General features: G+C 44.6%; 1 protein-coding gene across 3 annotated transcripts in view; it reads left to right on the top strand.

The window, feature by feature from the left end:
- sez6b (seizure related 6 homolog b) overlaps positions 1-23355 on the top strand; it is a 1051857-nt gene that overhangs the window by 825062 nt on the left and 203440 nt on the right. For all 3 annotated transcript variants that reach the window (XM_038814277.1, XM_038814276.1, XM_038814278.1), the window contains 2 exons: positions 13556-13724; positions 15429-15595. In XM_038814277.1, the coding sequence (XP_038670205.1) occupies positions 13556-13724; positions 15429-15595 (336 nt within the window). The remainder of the gene's footprint in view (positions 1-13555; positions 13725-15428; positions 15596-23355) is intronic.

The following is a 23355-nucleotide window of genomic DNA, read 5'->3' as shown; positions in this document are numbered from 1 at the left end:
GGTGTCACCGGAAACATCGGGAAAACGTTTTTTGCAAAATCCCACACCTGCAAATACCTAATGACCTCTGGGGATGGTTTAGCACACTGGGCTAAATTGCTGGCTTTTAAAGCAGACGAAGGCAGGCCAGCAGCACGGTTCAATTCCCGTACCAGCCTCCCCGAACAGGCGCCGGAATGTGGCGACTAGGGGATTTTCAGAGTAACTTCATTGAAGCCTACTCGTGACAATAAGCAATTTTCATTTTTCATTTCACATGGAATCTCAAACTTCTCCGTCAACTTCTCCAAACTTTCAAACCTCCCTTCCAAAAATCAATCCTTCATTTCCTCCCACCCCCGAGACCTAGCACCCAGCCTCGCTGGGTCAAACGTGTAATTCTCTCACCGGCATCAACTTCAACCCCGCCTTCAACTTCAAATGCTGCCGAAATTGCCTCCATATCTTAAGCGTGGCCACCACCACTGGACTACCCGAGTATTTCCCTGGGGCAAATGGGAATAGTGCCATAGTCAGCGCCCACAATCCTGACTCCCTACAACAGCCTACCTCCATCCTCACCTACATTGCCTCTGGCTCCCAACCCCTGCTCGCCGCTCGCCGTCCAATAGCGATACAACAGATTTGGAAGATCCAAACCCCCTCCCAACCTTGGCCCTCTCTTGAACCAACGTCTTCCCTATCCTCGCTACCTTACCTGAACGACGAAATCAACCGTTCCACCCCCATAAAAAAAGCTTTCGGCAAGAAGACCAGTAAACACTGGAAGAAAAATAAAAACTACGGCAAGATATTCATCTTTATCCCCTGCGCCCGGGAGGGAGGCTGTCCCATCTGAACAAATCTGCCTTGACCCTACCCACTAGGCTTGTAAAATTCAACTAATGGAGCTGGGCCCAGTCTCGAGCCACCTGCGCCCCAAGTGCCTGAAGTGAGTTGTTGCCAGATGAACCGACATTCCCTCTAAATTCCTACTCCCGGAGAAGACACTAAAACAACACTCGCCCTTTTTCAAATTCGGTTTATATCTCCAAAAAGCCTCAAACCTCTTGAGCAGCCCCATTATATTCCCCAATGTGGGGCCCAGGTTAGAATACCCAGTATACAACAAAAGGTGGTCGGCATACAGGGACACCTTATACTCCACCCCCCCCCCCCCCCCCCCCCCCTCACTATAGCCCTCCACTTATACGAGCACCTCAGCGCAAGCGCTCTATCACCAGCGCAAAAAAGAGGGGGGACATAGGACACCCCTACCTCATTCCTCTGTGCAGCTGAAAATATACCAAGTTCGTACAAACACTCGCCTTTGGTTCCTTATGTAACAATTTGACCCATGCCACAAACATAGGCCCAATCCCAAACCGCTCCAACACCGCAAACAAATAACTCCACTCAACTCGATCAAACGCCTTCTCCACAACAAACACCACCACCACCTCCGGTTCCCCAACTTCTGATGGAGAGAGCATTACTTTGACAAGCGCCGCACATTCGAGGACAACTGTCGACCCTTTACAAACCCTGGCTGATCCTCCCAATCACCTGCGGAAGGCACTCCTCCAACCTAAGTGCCAACACCTTGGCAAGAATCTTGGCATCCACATTTAGCAGGGATATTGGCAAATCCGACCCATATCCACTGGGTCCTTATCCTTTTTTTAACAACAGCAAAAGAGATGCCTGACTCATCATCGCTGGGAACACCCCCTTAGCCAACACCTCCACCAACTCTGGCACCAACCTATCCAAAATCTTCCACTGGGAACCCATCCACCTCGGTGCTTTACGCGTTGTTGTTCGGTCATATTTACTTACTTAGCAATCTCCCTCAAATTAGTTTTTCTTTATTATTTTACACATTTTCTCGCTCCCTATACCTCACCACAGGAGCCTACAGTAACCATTACTTAGTGCCAAGGCAAGTAAGTGTTTCTGGCGTGCGTCTTGCAGCATATTTATTAAACCTCCAGCTGAGACCCCTGCCTCAGTTGCTGTCATCAACTAAATTCACAGCAGTTTATAGTGCAGTGTTTTGCGGCTGTGATCTGTCTTGTCAGTTGCAACCCAAAAAGGCAGAAGCTTCAACGCCCCAACCTGACTGTTCAAGGAATTTTCTGCACCTGTTTGCAGGTTCAGACCTCAACCGAGGAAGCCGAGACCATAACTTCCTGGTTCCCCAGTGTCGTGTTTGTGGGGTTACCCCAAAGATGCACTGGGGAATCTCTCTGGAAAGTTTCCAGGTAAAGGTTTAGGTGGTAATTGTCCAGAAGGGCGAACTTCCTATGGACTATTACGTTGCGGCTGGGAACAATCTGACCAAGCGATTTAAATCGCTAACTTCCTTTGGTTCTGCCAATGTTATCCTGATAAGAGTAAGAAGGAAAAAAAGCACTTCTAACTTCAGAGCAACTATTTTAAACACCCAGACCAGTGATGCACAATCAATCACTACTGAAGCGAGATTGTAGTCCAATTGAAGGCTTTAATGAACAAGTAGTTACCCCAGCAGCTCCAGTACAGAATGACTGCTGTGGGTGAGACACAGACTCTTATGCTCCGCCTGCTGGGCGGAACCAGCAGGCAGGTTCTACCACTCATACTACAGTATAAGATACATCCCACCTAGGTACCGCAATACCCCTAATATAGCCTACCACAACCAGGCCCTACACAGTACACCCCTCACACACCCCTGATCACCGCCCCCCCCCCCAACTAAGCACACCACATCCTGTGGTATTCCCCACCCACATGGGCTCCCCCCCCACAGCCCCTGATCTGACTCCCCCGGCCAGATCTGAGCAACACCCAACATCCCCGACCCGAAAGACAGCCGTCCAAACAACACCGGACAACTTGGTCCTGACCACGCCGCGACCTGACTCCGCCGTCCCCTCCCCCCGCCCCATCACCAGACCAAAACGGCACCCCTCAGATTAAAGCCATGACCTGAACTCACCTCCCTCTCCCGATCTGGCCAGCAGCTCCCCCAACTCAACCTGAACAACACCCCTCCCACCAATGTCCCAACCTCCCTCCACTGATGTCCAGACGGCCCACCGCCACATCCTATTCACTTACCGTAGAAACTTACTTTTCCCTGTCAATAGGACCTTTAAACTCACCTGCTTTACGGCAGCTGGTGCTGTAAAAGGAGGGGGTTGCCGCCTTCGCTCCGCTCCTTTTGCACTTTGTCGCTGGAGTGGGGAAGCACGGAGTGTGGGGAGCAGGGAGTGGGGGCAGCCGTGGGAGGGTTCCTCAATCTCACCCGGCCTGAGTTGGGAATTTTGGGCGAGGCAGGCGCATTCGGGGCTGGTTTAGCACAGGGTTAAAGAGCTGGCTTTGAAAGCAGACCAAGGCAGGCCAACAGCACGGTTCAATTCCCGTACCAGCCTCCCCAAACAGGCGCCGGAACGTGGCGACTAGGGGCTTTTCACAGTAACTTCATTGAAGCCTACTCGTGACAATAAGCGATTTTCATTTCATTTCATTTCATTCATTTTCTGTTTCAAGCGCGGGCAAGTCGCTATGGAGTGCAATCCGCTGCTGATTGCTGCTCCGAGGAAATATGAACCAGGCTTTCTGCTTTGGGTGGAGTCGGAAAATTGCACCCAAAATCGCGCTTGAATCTGCACCGGTTAAGTTAGACTTCATATTTCCAGTAAAATGTATTTGCGTGATCACAAACTTAAATCTGCCATGAGCCACAGAGCAATGAGGCAGTTTGTGAGAATGTAATTATTTCCTCTTTCTCTACTTGCCAATAAAAAGTATTACTTGATGTATTTCAGAATGGCAACCTGGTGCAGTTTTATTAATACAGCTTGAAATGGGTTTGCCACCAAAACTAAGACTTTTAGTAATGGTGCCCAGTCCTCTATCTGAGAGTAATTTGATTTAATAGGCATTTTTTAAGAAACTATACTGAGTAATTTAATAGTTTTGTTGGTGTCCACTGATCAGGTTCTCAGTAAATTCGATACTTTTGGACATGAAAACATTTTTAACCAGTGCCTTTACAGCGAAGGAAATGAATGCAGTTTGAAGAGCATTGCCAAACCAGTCGATTTGCACAATTTTTCCCCGGGGCCATGGCCAGTTTTATGGGCGAGGACTAACTCGGGCAAATTGACCCCTGAACTAAACACAGGGCAGGAATGATTCCAGAGATAAACGCCTGCAGCTATGAGGATAGATCGAAGAGGTTGGGTTTGTTTTTCCTTGGTAAAATAAAACTGAGAGGAGACTTGATAGAGGTATTCAAGATCCTGAGGGGTGTGGACAGGGTTAATAGTGCTACAACTGTTCCCTCTCAGGGGTACATCAGGGCCTAGAGGACACAGATTCAAAATAATGGGCAGAAGGAATGGAAGTGATGTGAGGAACAAAATGTAATCCAGAGGAAGGTTGGAGTTTGGAACAAACACCCTGAGAGGGTGGCGGAGGCAGGCTTGGGTTCGAGGTATTCAAAAGGGAATTGGATTGCTATCTGAAAAGAAAGAATGTACAAGGATTTGGGGGTAAGGCAGCGGAGTGAGATTAGGTGGAATGCTTGTTCAGAGAGCCAGGGCCCACTCAATGGGTTGAATGGCCTCCTTCTGCACTGTAAAGATTCTGTGATAGGTTCCCCTCACTAGATGTTCCCCAATCTTTTACACCGGTTCAGCTAAATCTGCCTGGATTGCATTGGCATCAATGTTAACAAACAGAAACTTGATCCCTAAATGCTTATCCTGAGAGGAGAGCCATTGAGTTCCACGAATCTTAATGGAGTAAAATTTAAATATTCCTTAATTCATGAATGTGCACTTCAATCTGTGAATGTCTTAATGTCTGCACCTTCCAAAACTTTGATATCTCTTTCAAATTATATGTTGGCGAACGTAGAGATGATTTTTGACATGAGCTGATTAGGGACCTTTGAGGAGGTTACAGATAATCATGGGTGGAGAAAATGCAGTGCAAGCCGTGTACACAGTAGAAACGTTCAGAAAGTCTTTGACAAGGTACCTTTCAGTAAATTTATAGGGTCATGTTCTTGGACCACTTCTGTTCATTGTGTCCCTCAATGATCTGGATGTACAAGACACAATTCAATAGAAAAAAATCTATGGCCAGTTATGGACTTGTTTAGCGGGATTTTGTTCCGGCGGCTGCAGCGCTAAGAAACACCCCACTATTCAACGGCATTGATGCACGATCAATTGCACAAAAGACTCAGATTGGTACAACTGTGGCTTTATTACAGTCAGATGCGTGGCCTCCTACTGCAGCTGGCGAAATGGCAGATCAGAGGAGGACACGCATATTTATACGGCTCCTTGTGGGCAGAGCTAGCCGGCAGGGGCTACCAGCGAACCTGTGGTGCAGGTCCTACCTTACATCCCCTAATACAGGTGCATACAGTGGTTCACCACAGGCACTTTGCCTTTTTGTGGCCTCGGGGAGTTTCTCTCGGCTGAGGCTGCACATGAGTCATTTCTTCCTGGAGAGCCCGGCAGGAAAAGCTCCTCGCAGATCAATACGCCATTTTGTCTGGTTGCCCTGAACACCCCCATCCCCTCACGCACCCCTTCACCCCCTTTACCATATTTGGCACCCCCTAAACTCGGGAAGGCTCCCAGGAATACCCCCTCACCCCCCCCCCCATCCACCTGGTAAGCCCCCCCCCCCGGCCCAATCTCTGGTAGTGCCAACCCGGCACTGCCACCCAGGGTGCCAGGATGGAAACTCCAAGGTGCCCGGTTACCAGAGAGAGTGCCAGGGTGCTACCCTGCCCTGTCCCCACCTGGAAGACTTTAATAGCCTGGCAGACCACCTCACCTCCCAAAGTGGCATTACAACTGGTCCACTATTGTGGAAACCAGTACAAAATGGCGCCCTGATGAGGTCACACAGGTGCCGCCATCACCTCCCGGGCGCTGGGAGATTCTGGCGAGTGTATATTTAAATGAGCTTACTGGCATATTTAAATATGTATATCTGGGTCACACCCAATGAGGGCGAGATCCAGATCGCGATGTCTCACGAGATTTTGTTAAATCTCGCAAGGTGTTTCAAGCGTGCATATCTCGTGAGATTTAATGATGTCATTCCAACACAGAGTCGGGCGCAATGAGACCACTAAATCGCACCTGTAGCTTGTAAGCTACATCTGAGGGCGAGGACCAAAGGAAGCTGCACAGGAATATTGAATGAGGTAACAGAATGAACATAAAGGAGCAGGTGGAACTTAACGTGACATGATATATTTTGCTTTATTACAAAAAAGTAATAATTAATGCACTTTGGAGGAAAACTTGGTGACGTGAAGAAGCAAATGATTTTAAGGTTTAAAAATTGTACCCAAGTGGATAAAGCAATAAAAAGCAGATTACTGAGACATAGAATTTATAAAGTTGAGATGTAATAAGGAATCTGAATAAAACTTCAGTAAGATCACAGTTGGAGTAAAGTGTGCAATCTTTAACTCCATAAGACCACAAGATGTAGGAACAGAAGTAGGCAATTCATCCCATCGAGTCTGCTCCGCCATTCAATGAGACCGTGACTAGAGGAAGGATGATGAGGTGACAGAGTCTTTAAAATTATGGAGAGGTATGGCACAAAATATCTTTCCAATAATTGAGTGGTCGAGCGAGAAGGTGAAAGAGTTAATAACAAGCAATCTAGGACACAGAGGAAGAGATGTGTTTTTTTTACACAGAAGGTTGGGCGTTTGAGAAACAGACTACCAGAGCTGGTGACCCAAGCAGAGATCATGGTGACCTTTAAGTCTCGGTTCGATAGACAGTTGAAGGAAAAGGCAGTAAGTGAACGTGTGAACAAGGCACGCAATGGGATTCGGACAACTGCCTTGTGAAGCATGAATGTGGATTGCCTGGGAAGCACAGCTGAGATGTAATTTCTACCTAACCCCCCACCCAGCACCGTAGTCATAATACGCTAATGTGGTGTCTTCGATCTCACGTAGGGAGAGGCAATAAATGGCCACGGTGCCCTGGTACCAGCGGGAGTGCCAGCGATGTCCACATCCCATAACTGAATTTTTTAAAAAGGTACCAGCTGTTCTGAGAGATTACCAATGCGACAGCATTTATAGGAGTACAATAAAGTAAACATAGACCCAATTTTCCCTCTTGCGGGGCAATCTAGAACGAGAGGTCACAGATATAGATTGAGAGGCGGTAAAGTTAGAACTGAGATGAGGAGGAACTACTTCTCGCAGAGGGTGGTGAATTTGTGGAACTCGCTGTCCCATAGTGCGGTGGAACCTGAGTCATTAAATGATTTCAAGAAGGAGATCGATATTTTTCTGATTTTAAAAATGGGTTAAAAGGATATGGGGAACTGTTAGGGTGGTGGATTTAAGACCAGGAAAAGATCGGCCATGATCTGATTGAATGGTGGAGTAGGCTCGAAGTGCTGAATTGCCTATATCTGCTCCTAATTCCTACATTCCTATGTTTTAATCCTGTCGGCCCACATGCATTGAAACTGAGCTAAGACCATCTAAACCTATTTTGCAGAACTGCATCAGAACTATGGAACGTGGAATGGCTAATCAAGCCCCTCAAGTATGGTGTTTCGAAAGAAAGGTTAAACAACTATAGCATAATTATGGAAACATTGTGAGAAGTTCATTATTAAACAAAAAAATCCAATCACTGTAGTCCAGAAACCAAGCTGTGCCATATTAGATAATGTGTAAGGCATTAACATGATTTACTTTCTCTGTTGTTATAAATAATAGATCAACAACAAATTACATTTAAATAGCATCTTTACAGGAAGCCGTATTGAAATGTTCCACAAGGAAGAGCATGCTGTACAAATTGCAATTTAAGGAGTGTCATGGTAAAGCGGCTGTCTAGAATATTAGAGAAATCTAGTCTTAAAGTGATAAAGGTTATCAATTCTGGTCCTCGCAAGAGTTAAGGAGTCGCAAAGACAAAGGCAGGTGATGATGGAAGAAAACAGTCATAATAATGGATATAAAGCTCAGCTCGCCTCATGGGTAAATAAATACATACATGTATTTATGAAAAAATAGATATTTCTCAATCATAAATTTCATGGATTATAATAAGATTTTACAGTACCTTTTGTTTTAGGAATTCAAGTGTTAAATGTAAGATGAATAAAAACATCTGATTACGGTAAACTGATAAACAATCCTAATGTAAATGCAAATCCAACAAGCCTGGTTCAATTTCATTTAAAAGGTAACCTATGTTTATCCAACAATGTCAGCATTAGAAGAAAATACTGAACAATGGATGCCCCATTTTTGGACCTCTTGGTAAAGCCAGAAGGTCTGGAGATATGTCAATAAAATATTCTAATTAGTTAGTTATTTCCTAGATGAAACAAAACAAAACCAGTTTGTAAAAATGGGAGATTCTTGATTGACGCAGCAAGTCTGGAGAGAGGACAATCATATCCATTAGCGATGTAATTTATTCATATAGATCACAAAATCAAAGAGTTGTATTGAAGGTAAAACATAATTAGTTGTCATTTCTGTTTTGAAACATCCCAAAGCATGCCATATAGTCAAGGAGGTGAGCTTTGTGGGGTTAGAAGATTATTTTGTTTCTTTTATCTCGGTGTTTCTTATAGAAGGCAGTTGCAGACTTTGTTTTGTGTAGGTTGAAGCTCACTTTGAATTGGTGAGGAAAAGGAGGCTGGAAGATTTGTCTAGCTTGGAGCTAGAGGAAGAAATCTACAGTAAACTCATAGTGAAAACAAGATTTTAAGGGAGAAGGCAGTGAGGCCCAGGTTGGATCTAAGCAGTCCGCAGTTATGAGGTCTTAAAGAAAATTTAGGGTTATTTAGTGCCAATGGAAGGATCCCCATGAAATTGTCTACCTGGAAGAGTATTTGGAACACTGAGTAGAGTTCAAAGTGAATTCCGATATGCTGTGGCATACCTTTGGGTTAGTACCTGAAGAAGTGACTGAACCTTCAATGTTTTCTAAGATAAGGGAACTGTGATGGGTGGAGGGAGGCGGTGGGGGTAAAAGTAAAACAGGATTCATTATAAATTATAATGTAACCTTAGTAGCACTTAAGGAAGTGGCCCTAGAAATTATGGATTTGGTGGCCATCTTTCAAGTTTCTATAGACGCTAGAATGGTTCTGACGGTTTGGAGGGTATTTAATGTAACCTCACTATTTAAAAATGGAGTTAGAGAGAAAACGGAGAATTATAAACCAGTCACCGTGATGTCGGTAGTGAGGACAATGCTAGAACCATTCTAAAAGATTCAAAAGCAGAGCATTTGGGAAACAGTGGCAGGATCAGACAGAGTCAGCATGGATTTGCAAAAGGGAAATCATGCTTGACAAATCTACTGGAATTATTTAAGGATGTAACTCGTAGAGTTGACAAGAGTGAACCAGTGGATCTGGTCCTTTAGACTTTCAGAAGGCTTTCGACAAAGTCCCACATAAGAGATTAGCATGTACAATTAATAATATTAATAATCGCTTATTGTCACTAGTAGGCATCAATGAAGTTACTGTGAAAAGCCCCTAGTCGCCACATTCTGGCGCCTGTTCGGGGAGGCTGGTACGGGAATTGAACCCGCGCTGCTGTCCTTGTTCTGCATTACAAGCTAGCGATTTAGCCCACTGTGCTAAACCAGCCCCACTCAGGGACAGTGCACGGTGTTGGGGATAATATATTGAAATGGATAGAAAACTGGTTGGCAGACAGGAAACTAAGAGTAGGAATAAATGGGTCTTTTTCCAAATGGCCGGCAGTGACTAGTGGGGTACCGCATCGAATTATTGCAAAGACCTCAGCTATTCACAATGTATATTAATGATTCAAATGATGGAACTAAATGTAATACCTCCAAATTAGCAAAGGACACAAAGCTGGGAAGGGGGGTGAGTTGTGAGGAGAATGCAGAGATGCTTCTGTGTGATTTGGACAAGCTGAGTGAGTGGGCAAATGCATGGCAGATACAGTATAATGTGGATAGATGTGAGGTTATCAACTTTGGTAACAAAAACAGGAAGGCAGACTATTATCTGAATGGCTATAGATTGAGAGATGGGATTGGGCAACAAGATCTGGGTGTCCTTGTACATCAGTCACTGAAAGTAAGAATGCAGCAGGCAGTAAAGAAGGAAAATGTTTTGTTGGCCTTTATAGTGAGAGGATTCGAGTACAGGAGCAGAGATGTCTTGCTGCAATTATACAGGGCCTTGGTGAGGCCACAACTGGAATATTGTGTGGGGTTCTGGTCTCCTTATCTGAGGAAGGATGTTCTTGCAACAGAGGGAGTGCAACAAAGGTTTAGCAGACTGATTCCTTGGATGGCAGGACAGACCTATGAGGAGAGATTGAGTCAGTTAGGATAGAAGAACGAGGGGGGCAGGATCTCATAGAAACCTATAAAATTCTAACAAGACTAGACAGGGTAGATGCAAGAATGATGGCGGGGAAGTCCAGAACCAGGGGTTGCAAGCTAAGGATGCGGGTAAACCATTTAGGACAGAGATGAGGAGCAATTCTTCACCCAGAGAGTGGTGAGCCTGTGGAATTCACTGCCACAGGAAGCAGTGGAGGCAAAAACATTGTGGCCATGATTCTCCGCCGCCGGGATTCTCCGTTATGCTGGCGCCCGGCGGTTTCCCAGCGACGTGGGGCTGCCCCACAATGGGAAACCCCATTGACCGGCCAGCGTAACAGAGATCCCGCTGGATGGTTTGGGCGGAAATGTGGCACGGCGGGGCCAAGAATCCCGCCCTGCATGTTTTCAAGAAGGTTTAAAATATGGCTCTTCGGACTAAAGGGATCAAAGGATATGGGTAGAAGTGGGAACAGTTTACTAAGTTGGATGATCTGCCATGATTATAATGAATTGTGGAGCAGGCTCAAATGGCCGAGTGGCCTACTCCTGCTCCGATTTTCTATGTTGCTTTCTTTCAGTTTTTTATATATATAATATATATGTATTGCTATGACACCCTGGGCTAGTGTGCTGTCGATTCCAGCCCCACTTGATTGGAGTCGCAACACAGGTGAAATTAGATTTTATATTAATACCTGTGGCTTTGGTTGACTTAAATTGACTACGGTCAGCAGGTTTGTTAAATTTAAACACAAGTAACCTTTTATTATCAACAGTAGAAGGATCTTTGATGCAGATGGATGGCTTCCAGTTAGTTTCTTTCCAAGATTCGGCCTTCAGTTGGGTACTTTCTTGTCCTTCAACTTGTCATGATCTTCACTGCAGACTCAGATTCAGCAGGGAACCGGCAGCAGAGCGCGGGAGATACACAGCTCCTCTTCCTTCGAGGGTCCAGAGGCGTCTGACAGGTTCTCTCAGAAAGCTTCCTGAAGGAACCAATCACTGACTGTTGTCTGTCGGAACATTGTCCCTGGTTAACCCACCTGTTGCCAGTTAGCCAATCGAACTGACGTCCTCAAAAACCGGGGGGTCGGAGAATTGCCCGGGGCCGGCGTCAATCCCGCCCCCACCGTGTCCCATGGGAGCCACTCCGGCGCGGGCCTAGCCCCTCAATGTGAGGGCTTCCGCACCTTTGGGGAGGCCCGATGCCGGAGTGGTTCAGGCCACTCCGTCCCGCCGGGACCCCCCGCCCCGCCGGGTAGGGGAGAATCCCAGCCAAAGAGTCTGGTTTCTCCTCTTCAAAATACAAGCCTCGGAACACACTGTCCTGGCATGCATTCCTCTGCTTGAAGGCCCAGTCCGATTCGGGGTCCACGGACCACAAATAATAAAGTACAAGAAATGGGAATAAAGGAAATAAATGGGAAGGACTCATAGAATATATGATGTGGTGGACATCTCCCAACTAAACACAGGAGACCGAAGGGCAGGTTACAATAGTTTATGCATGATTCAAATATACAGAAAAATACACCAGAGAAACCTCTGGAGGAGCACCCTTCTCTGACACAGCTGTCACAGCTCTAACACAGCAATCACAGGGAGAGTCTTCTGATACAGCTCCAACAAAGAGAGCATTCTAATAGCACTCTCCCAAGTCACAGATACAGACTGCTCTCCAGTCAGTGAGTACACAGAACATTGTTTTTAAAATTCTGATCTTGCCAACGTAGGTTTATTATTAAATCTTCACCCAAATTCTTGTTTGTAACCTAGCTAAAAAACTGTCTTTTCCTTCATAAAGTAAACAAGCTTGCTGGCGGGTTCTGCTGATGTAAGGGCCTTGAAGTATCGCATTTTACCAGCGTATACTGGTGTTAGATCTGCAGGAGTGTCAGATCTATTCCACCTTTTACAAAATCTGTTGATTCACTTTGAAATATATATGTATATATTTTAAAAACATGAAACCTTGTGATGTAGTTCTTTCAATGGATGCTTGGATTTCCCTTTAAATATTAATGGTCCATAGTGGGATCATAAAAATACCATGTTAAGGGGGATTTATTTTTGAGAAAGGATTGGGTTACGTTTTGCAAATAACCTCATCACCAGATTAAATGGCCCGTGTGCGCTTTCCACAATGGGAAAGTTCAGTAAGGCGTGTGGAAGAAGCTCAATAAGAGGAATGGTCTGCTGTTATACCATGTTTCCTTTCATTTTTATCCACTGCTATGTGCTCAGTAATATCCACTGTGCACCATTTGTTTTTAGTCTACTGTAATACTACACTTCATTGGGAATAAACTTAAATCACTGTTTCAAATTTGAATGATAATTTTCAGAACACATAAAACAGCTAACCAGCAGAATGCTGAAATCCAATATTCCAAAATGTATTTCACATGAACTTATTTTACATCCTTATCTCTTCATTCCCTAAGATGAGGAGTGCATTTTGTTGTTGACTTCCGATCTCTGATTGTTCTTTTTGAAAGGCAGGCAAAGACACATCTGTCATCTCAGTGGACAATGAGACCACACAGCGCAGTGCGAGGGCTGCTGGAATGGAGGACAGTCACCTTTTTAGTGCTGAAATATTCTTCCTGTCCCTTGATGATAATGTGAATTACTGCAGCCGAATTGTTTATTACATTAATGTGGCCCTTTGGCATTTGCAATCTCACAAATATTTCATGAAGCCACGCAGAATCATCGAGCACACAACGCACTAAACCTGAATTCCGGTATCGCACCCATTTCTGCAGAGAGCTGTTCAATACTGCAACAGTGCTCACATTGCCCGATATTTGTCAGAGATATATATGTAACCTATGTGCATGTGAGTGAATGTATGTATATATGTACATGTATGTATATACAGTTGATAATGCTGGCATTGTCTTGGAACTTAACTTTACGTATTAGCTTTCGCAAATAGTAGACCTGATGAACTTGTCAAAAAGTAGCAAAATAGTACAACTGCTTGCGGAGAAATCTTGAAGGTGCAATGTTATTTTTTATCTGCACTTCAACACTCTACCACAGGCCTTCAAAGGTTATATTAATATTCTGTTCCAAATGGAGCAAAGAGGCAAGGAGGGATTGTTTAGATGTTGTTGCATGTTGCACTTCTCGCAGCCGAGGAGTAGGCACCGAATAAAGCAGCCACTTTTCTCTTACAGCTACCTGCGGGGGGCTGATCAGAAATGCAACCGTTGGCCGCATCATATCGCCAAACTTTCCGGGCAACTATAGCAACAACCTGACCTGCTACTGGTTGATTGAAGCTCCTGAAGGACAGAAGTTGCACCTACACTTTGAAAAGGTTGCTTTTGCTGAGGATGATGACAGGTAATGTCTGCAGTAAACATAGCTCCTTATTTTGTTCTTGCACGTCAGCAGCACAGTCTTGGTGTTGTGAACTTGGCTGTCCTCACGCATCCGTGGGTTGAACTTTCTGCCCGTTCAGCACAAATGGAATCTAACCTCATGACTACAGCAGCTTTCAGTAAGTGAACAGACAGATAGGGTTTTGAGTATCTCTAAATGTGGCAAACAATGCTTTTTAATAGATAAGTATGTGTAAGTGTGGTCTGAAGTCTGAGTTTAAGAAATACATTGTGGTACAGAAATTAGACCTAGATAGGTTGACGATATGAATGGTTTTGAGTAAATACAGGCCTGCAAAATGAATGACAGTGGATATTTCTTCAGCTGCAAAGCTTGGAAGAGAACCTAATCAAAGTACTTGTGTAAAATAATTTGTCTTGCCCCTTATTTGCATTGAAGAAAATAAATTGATACAGCGTGAAAAAGCTCAGCTCAGTTGTCCAATAAGGCATTCAACAAATTGCCATACAAAAGGTTATTTTGAAAGATATGAGCTGATGAAATTGGGGTTAATATATTCGCATGGATAGGGGATTCGTCAATAGACGAGAAGCAGAGAGTAAGAATAAATGGGGCATTTCATATTGGCAGGCTGTAACTAATGGAGTGCCGCTAGGATCAGTGCTGAGACCTCAGTTATTTATAATCTAGGTTAATGGCTTAGATGAAGAGACCGTGAGTAATGTATCTGAGCTTTCTGAAGATAGAAATTTAAGTGGGAGTGTCAGCTGGGAGGATGCCACAAGAGGCTGCAAAGAGATATTGACAGGTTAATTGAGCGGGCAGCAAGGTGGCAGAGGGGTATAACAGGCGAAAGTGTCAGGTTAATCACTTTGGTAATAAAAATAGAAAAGCAGAATATTTTTAAAAAGGCATGAAACTTGTAATGTTGAGACTCGGAGGGATTTGAGGGGACTCATTCAGGGAATTATGGAAGGTTAGCCTACAGTTACAGCAAGCAGTTAGGAAGGCAAATGGCATTTTTGGCCTTTATTGCAAAGTGATTGGAGTACAAGAATAAGGGAGCCTTGCTATAATTGTACAGGGCTTTGGTGAGATGATACATGGAGTAGTGTAGCAGTTTTGGTCTCCATATCTAAAGAAGGATATACTTGCCTTGGGAGTGGTACAACAAAGGTCCATTCAGTTGTTTCCCGCGATTAGAGGGTTGGCCTATGAAGAGACACTGAGAAAATTGGGCCTATTTTGTCTGAGGTTTAGGTGATCTTATTGAAACATTCAAGATTCCTAAGGGACTTGACAGGTTGGACACTGAGAGGTTATTTTCCTGGCTGAGGAATCTAGAATATGGGGGAATAATCTCTGGGTTGATCATTTAAGACTAAGATGAGGACACATTTCTTCGCGTGAAGGTTTGACTATTTTTAGAATTCTCCATCCCCAGGTTTTGGATGCTCCAATCCTGAATATATTTATGGCTTGGATAGACAGATGTTTGGTCATTCATGGAATCAAGGGATATAGGGAGCAGATGGGAAGGTGTTGAGAGAGAAGATCAACCATGGTTGGATTGAACGAAAGAGCAGATTTGAAGAGCTGTATATGTCTGTTTCTGTCCCTGTTCCAGTTTCTTTGCCAACAATGTGAATTGCAATTCGACATAACTTTTCAAATAAGCGCTAGAATTTATCTTTTGTTTGCCAGGCTTATAATTCGGAATGGGAACAGTATTGATGCTGCTCCAGTTTATGACTCCTATGAAGTTGAATACCTGCCCATTGAAGGCATTGTCAGTGAGTCTCAACATTTCTTCATTGAATTGACTACTGACAGCTCTGGTACATCTACTGGATTGGCTTTAAGATACGAAGGTAAATATTCAGAACATGAGAGATTGATTGAAGTTTTATATTACAAATGTGTGTTTATTAAAAAAGAGCAATAAGTCTTGTGATTTTATTGAAGAGAAGTTTAGCCCCTGATTTTGAGTGGTGAAGGGGCTCTTGCCATTCACCGCATGTGCAGGTGCCCTGCAGACATTTGATGGGTTTGTCAGGGGTTCTCTCATCTGGCGTCTGTTTGAATTTAGCACCTTCTTTCGGTGACTCTGTGAGCAGGACAAGAGGCACGAAAGTAGTCAATTAAAATCAGATTGAAGAATCCTCAGAGAGGAATGCAGACAGTAAAACAGGAAGTAACAAACAGGAGATAAAAGGTATATTTAAATGATTTTACAGGAGGCAAAATAATGCTTTGGATGTACATAAGCGAAAGACACAAAGGAGCAACAAGAAAATTAAAAAGAAACATTATTTTTTTAAACTCTGCAACTTAAATTTGTCTGAAGGAATAAGACTCCACATTTGTTAAATTCATTTGTCAGGGCCAGAGCAGTTGTTCTGAAATAGTTATCACTTACTATGCAGTTAAAAAACTCATACTCGTGTATGAATACATTTTTTCCAGCCATTTTTAGATGACAATAGGGAACAATTAGCTAACATTGATTTTGATGCCGATTTGTTGGTGAAGACTGGAAGAGCAGGGTATCACTGACAGTAATCTCCAGATTTCCAAGTTTAACTACACATATTGATGCCAGACATAATTAGCAGCTCCACCATTGAGTAGAGTAAAATCGAACTCACAGGAGGGAGTTTTAACCCAGTCAAATGGGTGGGATTCTTTGAATGGGGATTAAAATTGAAAAACTCTGTTTCCTGAGCCATGACGAAAATTTGAATCCAATAAAAATCTGGAATTAAAAGTCCAATGATGACCATGAAACCATTGTTCATTGTTGCAAAACCCCATCTGAGGTACTAATATCCATTAGAGAAGGTAATCTGCTATCCTTGTCAGACCCAGAGCAATGTGGTTGACTCTTAAAATGCCCTCTTAAATACACTCAGTTCATGAGCAATTAGGGATGGGCAATAAATGCTGGCTTAGCCAGCAACACCCATATGCCTGAATGAATAAAAACAAATTCTGGCTTTAACTGGGGCTGGTAGCTGGAACAGGGAGTCAACCTTCTTCAAAAAGGTGGCTTGATCCTTTAGGAATGATAAGGGTACAAGCCCTCATATTTTCCAAGTGTCAGGAAACACAGCAGCACCATGGAGGCGAGCATATAATAGATTGAGGAAGCAGAGTTAAGTGCATTTACACCTATTTCCGGCATCTAGATGCATTCTTGAGGAATTTTCACGACTGGGAACAGCCCACAAAACAAGCTTCCCCACAAGGCTTCTGATTTCGCCCAGACATTTGATCCCGCCAGGCCTCGGAACTTCAATCTTACCACATCGCAGCAGCACCCCCCCCCCCCCCCCCCCCACCCCATCCCCCCAACAACATCTCAACACCTCCAATTACCCATAGCCCCCACATTTGTTTTTAGAAGCTGTGTTTTGCCTTGGGGTATTGATGGGGAGGAAAGCCTTAGATTACAGGACGATATGGATGGGCTGGCCAGGTGGGCAGCACAGTGGCAAATGGAATTTAACCCGAAAAAGTGATGCCTTTTGGGAGGACAATTGATGCAAGGGCATACATAATGAATCGTAGGACGCTAGGAATTACGGAAGACCAGAGGGACCTTGTGATGCATGGCTAAAGATCCTTGAAGGCAGCAGTACAAGTAGATAAGGTGGTTAGGTGGTTAGAAGGTACTTGCTTTTATTAGCTGAGGCATAGAATATAAGAGCAGGGAGGTTATGATGGAGCTGTATAAAACACTCATTAGGCCACAGCTAAAGTACTGTGTGCAGTTCTGATCGCCACACTATAGGAAGGATATGATTGCATTAGAAAGGGTGCGAAGGAGATTCATCAGGATGTTGCCTGGGCTGGAACATTTCAGCTATGAAAAGAAGCTGATTAGGCTGGGGGTGTTTTCCTTAGAGTATAGAAGGCTGAGGGACCTGATTGAGGTAGATAAAATTAGGAGGGATATTGAAGGAACATTTTCCTTCGTAGAGGGATCAATAACAATAATCAATATTTGAGGAAAAAAGTTTTTCACCCAGAGGCTGGTTGGAATCTGGAACTCACTCTCTGAAAGGGGGGTAAAAATGGGAACACTCACATTTAAGAAGCATATAGATGAGCATTTGAAATGCTGTAGTGTACAAGACTACGGACCAAGTGCTGGAAAATGTGATTAGAATAGGTAGGTGCTTGATGGCTGCTGAAGACATGATGGCTGAAGGGCCTCTTTCTGTGACCATGATGCCAACCTGGAAAGTCTTCAAATCGATCCTTCCCTCATCATGATCTGCATCCATAGTGTTCGGCGGAGCACCAGGAATTTACAGTGGATGCTAGGAAATGTTGAAAAGAAGCATTGAACTGAACTCCCAATCCACCCAGCTTTCAAGGGTTTAATTCAACAGGGACTTCTGTGCCTTTGCCGGCTCAATTTGGTTTGGGTCACTTCAGCAGAAATGCATTTATTCACTCACGACAGCAAAGAAATTGGAATGTTTTTAAATGGTTTCCAGCTGCCAACTTAAAGTTCAGAACTTGAACTTTCGTGTCAGTAACAAAATAATCCATTAAAAAGTTTCCACTGGCTTCCCCGCAGACCTGAACCTATCACCGGCTTTTCTGGATTTAAAGTAGCGACGATGTCGTTCCATTTTACTGAAGTTGACAGGAGTTCAGGTTGCAAGAAGGGAAATGGGAACTTTTTTTAATTGATATATTCTATTGGACTCAGGATCCAAATCCAGGCTTCAGGCCAGAGTTGAGCATCTGTCATTTTTCTCCCTCTTCCTGTTCAGTATTGCCCTCTTTATTGTGCCCTTTTTGATTCTCACATGATTGTCTATTATGATAACTCTATCTCATCTGCATTGAAAGCACGCTGCGCAATATTGCCTGCTAATTTAATAAGTGTGACAAAGCAATCTACTGTAGCCTCTCTCTGATGCTGTTTTGCCTGCCCATTCTACATCTGTTCTTGGTGTTACTGAAGGGGCATCTTTCAAATGCGCTGGGGGATTCTCTTCCGCTTCCGCCATGGCGGAGGCCGTGGCGGCGGCGGAGGAGAAAGAGTGCCCCCACGGCACTGGCCCGCCTCCCGATCGGGGGGCCCCATTTGCGGGCCTGGCCACCGTGGGGGCACCCCCCGGGGTCCAATTGCCCCGCGCCCCCCCCAGGACCCCGGGGGCCCGGTCGCGCCGTCGATCCCGCCGCCACCAGAGGTGGTTCAAACCTCAGCGGCGGGAGAGGCCTCCCAGCGGCGGGACTTCGGCCCATCGCGGGCCGGAGAATCGCCGCAGGGCCTCGCCGATCAGCGCGGACGTCACGCCGATCGGCAGGGTGTGATTCCTGCCCCCGCCAATTCCCGGGTGGTGGAGAATCTCTGCCACGGTGGGGGCGAGATTTTTGGCGGCCCCAGACGATTCTCCAACCCTGCTGGGGGTCGGAAAATTTCGCCCCTGGTGCGGAAGGGCCTCAGGCCTCTGACTGGACATCAAGCTCAGTCGGACCCACACGGACATTGTTGGCTGTGAGATGGAGGATAAATGTTCAACTTGAGTACCAATATAGAATCAGGCACTTGCAGGGTGTCCCAAAATCCTTGATATATGAATATATCACAGAATTACTTCATACAGTAACTAGAGTGGCCACTGCCAGAGGCCATTAATATTAGAAACCATCCTGACGCACGGGGGAAGGAAGGTGGTGTGATTTCATTGCGTACACAGTGACACCTATCTCATTCAGACATTCAGCTCAGTTAGAGAGACAACAAAGGATAGGGAAAGGGTACAAAAAAGAAATGTTTCCTACTTCTGCATCACATCAAAGCTGCTGCAGACAGAGAAAGGGACAAGCATAGAGGCCCCTGCCCTGCTTCACTGACTCAGTCTACTAAGGGTCAAAATACCAGTTGTGCAACCATCCGGAAACAGGCTGTGACCAGACCGGCTATAATCGGACTGCCTGGTACAAAACCAGCCACCTAGCGACCATCGTAGCAGTAACAGACTATTCAGCTGATGTTTATACTTCGCATGTGCCCTTCCAACTTTCTAATCCTATCAGCATACCCTCCCATTCTCTTAAATGGAGAGAGACTGCAGAAAGCTGCAACACAAAGGGACTTGGGGATTCTTGTTCATGAATCCCAGAAAGCTAGCATACAGGTGCAGAATATAATAGGGAAGGCAAATGGAATGCCGGCTCTTATTTCAAGGGGGCTGGATTATAAAATTAAAGAGGTGTTGTTGCAACAAGGTACGAGTGAGACCACATTTAGAATATTGTGAACAGTTTTGGTCCCTTTATTTAAGGAAATATACATTATCGTTGGAGGTAGTACAGAGGAGATTTACTAGATTCATCCTGGGTACGGAGGTACTGCCATATGAAGAAAGATTAAAGCGGTTGGGTCTATACTCCTCGGAGTTCAGCAGAATGAGAGGTTGGGATGGATTCTCCAGTCCCCCAGCTACGTGTTTCTGGGCAGCGCGCCATTCGCTGGTGGTGGGATTCTATACTCCGCCGCTTGTCCATGGGATTGACCAGTGAAACCGCCCCACGAAGCTGGCAAACCCGCGAACTGGGATGCACTGACGGCGGATTGAATGAATCCCAATGGCCAGAGAATTCCTGCCATGTTGTGATTGAAACAGGTAAGATTCTTCGGGAGTTAGAGAGGGGAGATGTTGGGAGAATGCTTCCACTCAAGTGTAGGACCAGAGGGCACAGTCACAGAATAAGGGGGTACTCATTTAAGACAGATTTGAGGAAGAATTTATTTTTTTAAAGAGTGGCGACTGTTTGAAATTCTCTACTGCAGGAAGCTATGAAGGTCGAATCCTTGAATATTTTCAAGGCTCAGATCAATAGGTTTTTAATCAGTTGGGGAAATAAGGGTTGCAGAGATAAGACTGGAAAGTGGACTTAGTGATTGTTAGATCAGCCTTGGGGACCACGGGAAAACTAATCAATTCCACCTCATAGGTCCCGTATGGGTTGTTAGAGTAAGAGAAAGTGGAAAGATCTTGTTTGCATCAATTTAAAGACTGAAAGTTTGGCCCTTTTTCATAGGTCAACACCACCCTTCTTATATACCATATCCCTCAATCCCTTCTATTTACAAAAATACATTCAATCTCTCTTGGTCCCATTCGTACTTGCTGCTTCAATGGCTTTACAGCTCATCCAAACAACAGCATTTGCAAGAGTGTAGCGACCCCTACTGCACTGGAGTGGTAACCCTGATCTTTGTACTCCAGCCCAGGAATATGATTTGGGGCCAGAAACCTGTAACTCAGAGGTGAGCATTTCCTACATTACAATAGTGACTGCCCTTCAAAAAGTACTTCATTAGCTGTAAAGTGCTTTGAGACACCTAAAGTAACTCTTTCCTTTTTCTCATCCGAAAGACAATGCAGCACTCCATCAGTACTGCACCGGAGAATCAACCTTGATTTTGGTGTACAAGCATGCCAGTTTGGTATTACATTTCTCTCTTAAATTTCTCCTGAATTAGTGGCACAATGCTAAATTCAAAGCCATGAATTCCTACAATTTTATTTGTGAATATTAATTGAAGAAGGAATAAGGGCGCCTTCTTACATTCCATTAAAATTGGTCATTTTGGGCCCTCTTATTTTCAGGACTTTGTTCAAATTGTCTGATTCACAGGGATGAAAAACAAATGCCTTTAAAACTAGGTTTTCCTTGAATTTATTCCTCCCTTGCTAAAATTACTTGGTGGAATTAAAATTAAATAAAAACTGCAGAAGTGTAGCAGAATTGTGATCAAATTGAGTACAAATATTTCATAAATTTATATGTACGGGGGTGTGGGGGGGGCAGCACGGTGGCACAGTGGTTAGCATTGCTGCCTCAAGGCGCCGAGGTCCCAGACTTGATCCCGGCTCTGGGTCACTGTCCGTGTGGAGTTTGCACATTCTCCCCGTGTTTACGTGGGTTTCGCCCCCACAACCCAAAGATGCGCAGGGTAGGTGGATTGGCCATGCTAAATTGCCCTCTAATTGGAAAAAATTAATTGGGTGCGCTAAATTTATATTTTAAAATTAAAAAATTTACATATAGGACTTCATATGTAGGCAGTCTTCTCAATCTTGAAGGAGGCATCAGGGCCCAGGAAATTCCAAAGAAAAAAGGGTGGAAGGCGTAGAAATTTGAAAAACAGTTACCTCAAACTTGCTTCAGGCAATATTAGGAAAGATGTTTTCCTACTGGTTTATGGAAAGAGCATCGTTAGATTAGCATATTAATCAAATATGATTGTCCTTTTCTTTGCGGCAAATGGGAAGTTGGCAAGATTTCATGGTGTAGGCCCCTTACCACACTGGATTCATGGATGGGAACAAAGAGTAGTTTTCAGCACCTCTTTTATCATCACTGAGATCATCACTGCACATCCGAGAAGCTATCAACATTTAGAAAGAACCTTAATGTTAGAGCTGAAAACCCTTGGCAGCACCTCCTGCAACAAACGTTGGAAGCCTCCTCTCTTTGAGTTTCACAAAGGAAGCCAGCTGGTTCATGTACATAGAACATAGAACATACAGTGCAGAAGGAGGCCATTCGGCCCATCAAGTCTGCACCGACCCACTTAAGCCCTCACTTCCACCCTATCCCCATAACCCAATAACCCATCTGTAATGAACTCCAATTGGCTTTATTGGTTGGCCAATTGGAGTATGAGCTCCCTCAATGATAGCTCATTGAGGGGTCCATATAAGCACCTGTGTAGGCTTTGTGAGCCAGTCTTAAGTTGACTGGACTGCTAGCAGCACTGTTTGCAGCTGCTCCTGTAATATCATTATTGTAAATAAATATTGGTGTGGTGACGGAACTCCTGCCTCCCGTGGATTACTACACCCTCCTAACATTTTTTGGTCACTAAGGGCAATTTGTCATGACCAATCCACCTAACCTGCACGTCTTTGGACTGTGGGAGGAAACCGGAGCACCCAGAGGAAACCCACGCAGTCACGGGGAGAACGTGCAGACTCCACACAGACAGTGACCCAGCGGGGAATCGAACCTGGGACCCTGGTGTGAATCCACAGTGCTATCCACTTGTGCTGCCCCTATGTAGTCATAAATTAATCAAATAAAATAAATGGGGCAGCTCCTCTGTGGTTTTAAAACATAAAAGAGAAAATTACATGTTCAGGCATTCCTAACGGATGTTAGTAACGTGAATTTTGTCTCAAAGAGCTCTGGCTATATATTAGACTACGTTGACAAAGGTGCTCTGAGCTCATTTATAGTCCTCCTCCAGCTATTTTGCCTTTTCAATAAATTTGATCTATATGTGCTGCTGCGTTGTTTATGCTCTGCAACCTGATTAGCACACAACTTCATTACCTGTAAAGTTGAGATCATTGAGATCAATCCACAAGTGATAGTTTGTTAATAATTATGTGCTGTGAAATTCCAAAGCCCAATTCACACTTCCTATACATTAACACACTGGTGACACTGAATAGTCTTGCTTACCTGGCTTTGTTGGCACTACTTCTGTGGTAACATGCCCCTTTAAGGAGGTGAGTTCCCGGGGGGTCATGTGACCCGTCAGGCCAATCGGGCCGGAGCACATGAATCCTGGGTCTGGGCGTGGCTTTTACTG

Source organism: Scyliorhinus canicula, chromosome 12, assembly GCF_902713615.1.
Source record: "Scyliorhinus canicula chromosome 12, sScyCan1.1, whole genome shotgun sequence".
Lineage (NCBI taxonomy): Eukaryota > Metazoa > Chordata > Chondrichthyes > Carcharhiniformes > Scyliorhinidae > Scyliorhinus > Scyliorhinus canicula.
This window is presented reverse-complemented; position numbering and strand designations above follow the sequence as displayed.